The following is a 6,596-nucleotide window of genomic DNA, read 5'->3' as shown; positions in this document are numbered from 1 at the left end:
GGATTGAGATGATATGAATCCATATTTATGTCATTATGTTGGGGACCATGACAACTATTGTCGGCTACGAAACTGCTCTAATAATATTTACGGTAATTTTTTCTTTGCCTTTAATGTTTGGCATGATTAGACGACTTTGGTCATCGTTGGAACTTCCAGTCATGCAAAATCATTTGAGTTTGAACAATTGAACTAGCGTGAATTGTGGATTCATTTGACTCTGATTCAATCCAGGTTGGAAGTGGGGCATGCAATTGTATCGTGTTATTTGGGTCAGTTTATTTATGTCATCAAGTAGATTAAAAAATAAAATAAAAAATAAAAAAACTCTTTCACTATGTACACTTATGCATGATGAGTGAGTCACTCATACAGTAATACTAGTTCTTGATCTGCAAGAGCGAGACCCATATTGATACTCATACACTCATAACTTATATCTACTTTTGATCCGAGGAAAGATATTCTTTTATGTTTTTGAACACTTTTTAAAGGTTTTTTGTGAGGCAATTTAGGACCGCCATTGTAGAAAATAGTTGAAGTTTTGACATGAATGCTAAATGATTAGAGGATAAAATTCTTAATTCCACGTTATACTCCATTAATTGTAGTTTATATGGTGACAAGTGTATGTTATGTGAACACGTATCAAGTCTTAAATCATGTGTTTAATAGGTCGAATAAGGGATTAAAAGTAATTACAAGAAACCCAAATTATAACTTAAGTAGTCATTTTGGGAGTTAATGTAAATGTGGCTAATGCTTGCTCAGGTCATAACACATTATATTATAGTTAACTTGGTAATTAACTCCAGGATCAGGAGGTACGGTACAATGTGATACTTGTAGCATAATGAGACTTAATGAGAATATCTAGAATTTAAGTGAGGTTACGTGGGGGAGTATGAGAAGTTTGAATTGTGCTGGTGTGTGTTTTGAATTTTATGGTAAGCGTTTTCTACATTGAATTCGGTTTTATAATTGATTACAAGGAGGCCCAATTATAACTTAACTTTATTTTTGGGTGTAGAGAAAATTAGTGTATATCATTAAAGACAACTAAGAACCACACATGTATGCAATTTCATACAGTAAAATAATTAAAAAGTAAGATAGAGAAAGGTTAGTAAGGGAGTAATATAAGCACGTGACCAAGGGGTATTGCCTAATATGTTGGATTATTTCTTTCTCCATTAATGAATAAATTAAGGAATAATTTTGAGAATTAAGGTTGCAGTAATGTGTTTAGGTGAGTTTCTCCCTTTTATATTGGTTAAATGAATCATCATAAAATTAAAAGCGTTGCTTCTGTCAATAGCTAGGTTTTCTATTGCCGTTTTGGCAAGAATATATAAGGTTTTTATAGGGTTTTGGGCTAGTTCAAGTTTGTATGGGTCTATGGGGGATTCTTGATTAGTTTGGTCTATTTTTTTTTTAGCTTAAAATACAAATTTATTTTAATGCTCAATTTTTAAATAAAATTTTAAATCTCAACTTTCAAAGTGCAACCACATCTTTATGTTTAATAAAATAAGCCAACGCATACAAGTTCATCCAAACAATTCCCTCAAAAAAAAAAAAAAAAAAAAAAAAAAGAGTTCATCCAAACCAGAGAGAATTGTTAATTTGGACAAGCTACTGAATTATGAGTCTCAAGGCTTATGGTTTATAACGCTGATTTTACAAGGGCTAATAATGCAGATTTTTGAGATTAATTTGAATAAATGGTGGTTTTTGTGCCAAACCCACACACTCCTATTTTTTTAAAAAAGTTGTGGCTTACTAAATTGTTGAATGAAAAAGGACTAATTAATATAAAAGTTTGACATATTTTTTATTGCTTTTGTTGACATATCATTTTTAAAGTTTATATGCTTTCACATTTAGCATTGTAATTGAAAGAAAATGGAGTAATTCAAGAAGTGACTTCCACTAAAAGAAACAGAAATTACTACATTAATACATTAGTAGACATTTTCGTGTCATTTCTATTTGAAAAAAAAAAAAAAAAAAAAAAAAAAAAAAAAACAAAACCCTAATTTACTCCTTGAAGCTTTTTAAGTAGCAGTAAGGCCATTAACTCCATCTCTTCAAGGAATCCAACAAACACCTTCTTCCTTTTTTTCCTTTTTTTTTTTTTTTTCTTTTTGAGAAGAACCTTCTTTATTCTGCAAAAGGAAAATTAATAGTCACATCATTAATACTTGTATAAACATTCCTAATCCCTGGAAAGGAAGGAAAAGAAAAGTCATTTTTATAATATAAAAATAAAATCTTAAGGAATCAAATTACAAAGCAAAGTATTTTCTAATATATTAAGGTAAAAGAATATACCTTTTGGCTTCCACTAAATTATTCATTGTCTAACTCTTCCACAAGCATGGTCAGAATATCTCACCCCCTTTTTTTTACCCAATCAACCATCTTCCTTAGCCATTTTGGTCTCTCAATTTTGAACACAAGATATCCCATACCCAATCCAAATAATAATCCACATCCATACCCGAAGAGTATAACTTTCCAATGAACCCAAAGCTTTAAATCATCTTCTAGGATTGTTGATGATGTTGGCGATTGTTGTCCCTTGTCATCTCCACAAGTTCTTATCAATGGAAATCCACATAAGCCCACATTTCCACTATATGAATCACTTGAAAATGTATTGAATTGGTTACCTTGAGGTATTGGTCCAACTAGATAATTTCTTGATAAGTTTAAAACTTCTAGTTCTGTGATCTACCAATTGTCCTGGAATTTCTCCAGTAAGCTTGTTTGAGGAAAGGTCTAACCATTCAAGATTGGTCAAATGTTCCAATGATGAAGATATATTACCTGTAAGTTCATTGTGTGAAATGTTAAGCCCCTTGAGTGATTTAAGCTTTCCAATGGACTTTGGAATCTCTCCTATGAAACCATTGTTCGAAAAGTCAATGGTGGTAAAGAGATTTTGGATTTTCACTAATTCCATAGACAACCCTTTCATGACCACTATCACAGAATCCTGATAATAATTCTCACCTATATACTTCAATTCACCTTTTTTCGCAGTTGCATTCATCATGGCTTTTAATTGATTGAAATATTTTGTTGGTAAACAACCATGAAACTCATTGTGAGAAATGTCTATGATCTGTAAATTAGTGAAGGTGAATTTGGACTTTGGATTGCCTATAGTACCTTGAAATCTATTTGATCGCAATACAAGAACTCGTAAGTTTGGAAGAGTTCCCAACCAATGTGGAAAGATGCCATTAATCTTATTATTACCAAGATCAAGCACTTCCAAGTGTATACAATTGACCAATGATTGTGGCAAAGGCCCTTCCAATTGATTTCCATTCATATTAAGACTTCTTAAGTTGTTTCCCTTTGCAAATGTTTCTGGGATGGTGCCATAAAATTTATTATTGCGTAGATCCAACACCGAGAGACTATCACTGAAGTTTCCTAGACACGATGAAATCCTGTCACTCAGGTTGTTATGAGACAGATCAAGGACTTTAAGGGAACTAATATTACAAATCAATGAAGGGATCATTCCACTTAAATTGTTCCTTGAGATTGAAAGGAAGGAAATGCCAATCGGAGGTACTGGAAGTGGTCCTTGGAGTGAGTTGGAATGAAGATCAAGATATCCCAATTTTTTCCATGGAAGTTGGTCAATTCTTGTCAAGAAGTTGTTTGATAGATTCAAATATCCCAAAGAATTCTTCCCCACTTGGAACATCCAAGTTGGTGTATTGCCTTTGATTTGGTTGTGGGAAAGGTCTAACTTTTCTAAATTTTCAAGGTTTGTTAAAAAGCTTGGAAATTCCTTGAAGTTGCAACATGACAAATATAATTCATAAAGTTTGGGTAAGGTATAGTTAACATTGCTGATAGTGTTGACTGATAGAAGAGGGTTGTGTGAAAGATCAGCAATTTGAAGGTTTTTGAGCTTTGAGAACATTTTTGACTCCATAGTGCCACTTAAATTATTGAAGGAGACATTTATATGATAGAGGCTCACAAGTTTAGAGATCGACACAGGAAGAGGGCCTTGTAGTTTGTTATTACTCAAGTCAAGATACCTAACAGAATTATGTTGAAATTCATCAATATGCCCAGTGAGTTGGTTATTATCCAAACATAAATTATGCAAATGTGGTATGGAATACAACCAGGATGGAATCGAGCCATTCAATAAGTTATGAGATAAACACAAAGATTCTAGCTTGGAAGGAATGTAATTGACTGATTGACAATTGGAAGAATTATTTGAAGGTGAAAGTTCATTAAAATTTGTAGAAACATCAGAAAGTTGACCAATGAAATTGTTGAAAGAGAGACCTAAGAAACTGAGTCGTTCAAATTTTAGGAAAAACCATGGTATTTGGCCACCAAAATTATTGTGTGAGAGGTCCAAAGAGGTGATTTGCGTGAGGTTAGGAAGAAGTGTTGGATATGACCTTGTGAAATTGCACTTGCTGAGGTACAATTTTCTCAAGGATTTCAAATTGCTGATTAGATTTGGTAAATCGATTGGGAATCTAGTTTCAGAGAGACCTAAGACCTTAAGGGGACTACTCCAATTTTGCTTTGGAAGAGAACCAGTAAGGTCGTGGTTGTAACGTAAATCAAGAAAATGGAGGTTTGGGAGGTGAAATATATTATATGGGAATCTCCCTTTTAATTGACAATCAAAAAGACGAAGAAATGTCAAAGAAGAAGACAAATTCATGAAACTATTTGGTGAAACCAAAGACATGTCAACTGTAACTAAAGAAAGTTCACTTAGCTTGGTTTGGTTCTGAATAAGCCTTCGCAAACTTTGCTCTTCTAGTTTCAAGTTGCCATTCCAAGAGAGATCAAGTGAAACCAATTTGGACAAATAAGAAATTTCATATGGAACTTCACCGGTTAAGTTGCATGTTGTGAGATTAAGATGCGTCATGTTCGCAAACCAACCAAACTTAGGAGACAATTTAGAGCCATTGAAGTCATTGTAAGAAAGGTTGAGTCGCTGGAGATGTTGAAGAGAGAAAAGGCTGCTATTGGAATGGATGGTACCTTGAAGTTGACTGCAACTAACGTCGATGCCAATGACATGAGCAGTCTTGTTATCACATGTGATCCCATTCCATGTACAACAATTTGTACCATTTATCCAGGAATTTGTCTTGGCATATGATTGAATTCCATGATATAAATCACAATGAAATGAAATTGAATTGTCATGGGGAAGTGAAAATGAGTTCTTGAATTGGAGCAAAGCAGAGCTCTGTACTGGATGGCATATTGGCATCGATAAAGGAGGTGAAAAAGAAGGTAAAGACGAGGAGCAAGTAACATGAGAAAGCAAGAGTAAGAAAAGAAGAAAATGAACCTGGTATAGCCATAAGAAGCTTCCCATATTTCTTTCAATAAGATACAATAAGGAGATATTTTCAGTGTTAGAAAGAGAGAAAAATGGAGACATATTTATATCATTATGCCGGAGGCCATGACCATGATTGCCGGCCAAAAAAGTAATGAGTAATGTTAGGCATGATTAGAAGACTTTGGTGACCATTGAATGCTACGTTAAATGCTTATGCATGATGAGTTTGGATCCACTCATTTTGATATTCATACCCAGTAAAGAGAGTCAAGACTCAAGACACTACTTTTCTTTTGAACTTTTTTCTTTTTCTTTTTTTTTCTTTTGATTTTTATTATTATTTTAAGTTTTGTTGTCTAATAAGTTTAGGAACGCAATATTTTGTTTTACAATTACTGAAATAAAGTGTTTGTGATTAACTTTAAAAAAAGTGATATCAGTGATAAGTCCATTTTAATGTGATAACATTCGAGTTACAACCTATTACAACCTACTGAGGTACAATTTTCTCAAGGATTTAAATTTGATGATTAGATTGGGTAAGTCGATTGGGAATCTAGTTTTAGAGAGACCCAAGGCCTCAAGGGGACTACTCCAATTATGCTATGGAAGAGAACCAATAAGGTTGTGGTTGTAACGTAAATCAAGAAAATGGAGGTTTGGGAGGTGAAATATATTGTATGGGAATCTCCCTTTTAATTGACAATCATAAAGATAAAGAGATGTCAAAGAAGAAGACAAATTCATGAAATTATTTGGTGAAACCAAAGACATGTCAACTTGAGTAAAAAAAAGTTCACTTAGCTTGGTTTGGTTTCGAATAAGCCTTTGCAAACTTGAATCTTCTAGTTTCATGTCGCCATTCCAAGAGAGATCAAGTGAAACCAGTTTGGATAGAAAAGAAATTTCATATGGAACTTCACCGGTTAAGTTGCATGTTGTGAGATTAAGATGTATCATGTTCGCAAACCAACCAAACTTAGGAGACAATTTAGAGCCACTGAAGTCATTGAAAGAAAGGTTGAGTCTTTGGAGATGTTGAAGAGAGAAAAGGCTGCTATTGGAATGGATGGTACCTTGAAGTTGACTGCAACTAATGTCAATGCCAATGACATGACTAGTCTTGTTATCACATGTGATCCCATTCCATGTACAACAATTTGTACCATTTATCCAGGAATTTGTCTTGGCATATGATTGAACTCCATGATATAAATCACAATGAAATGAAATTGAA

The 6,596-nt window shown here is 33.5% G+C and overlaps 1 protein-coding gene across 1 annotated transcript; it reads right to left on the bottom strand.

The window, feature by feature from the left end:
- Nucleotides 1-2,671: 2,671 nt before the first annotated feature.
- Nucleotides 2,672-5,284, bottom strand: LOC115986187 (receptor-like protein 6). Its single transcript, XM_031109042.1, has one exon. It carries the CDS (start codon nucleotides 5,282-5,284, stop codon nucleotides 2,672-2,674), a length of 2,613 nt encoding a protein of 870 aa, XP_030964902.1.
- Between the last annotated feature and the right edge of the window lie 1,312 nt (nucleotides 5,285-6,596).

Source organism: Quercus lobata, chromosome 4 (genome assembly GCF_001633185.2).
Source record: "Quercus lobata isolate SW786 chromosome 4, ValleyOak3.0 Primary Assembly, whole genome shotgun sequence".
In the NCBI taxonomy this organism is placed as follows: domain Eukaryota; kingdom Viridiplantae; phylum Streptophyta; class Magnoliopsida; order Fagales; family Fagaceae; genus Quercus; species Quercus lobata.
Note: the sequence above shows the minus strand (reverse complement) of the source record. Positions and strands in the feature narration are given on the sequence as shown.

What these genes read in the sequence shown, in the direction of transcription:
- LOC115986187 (XM_031109042.1), bottom strand. Translation starts at nt 5,284, where the DNA reads ATGCCAATATGCCATCCAGTACAGAGCTCTGCTTTGCTCCAATTCAAG.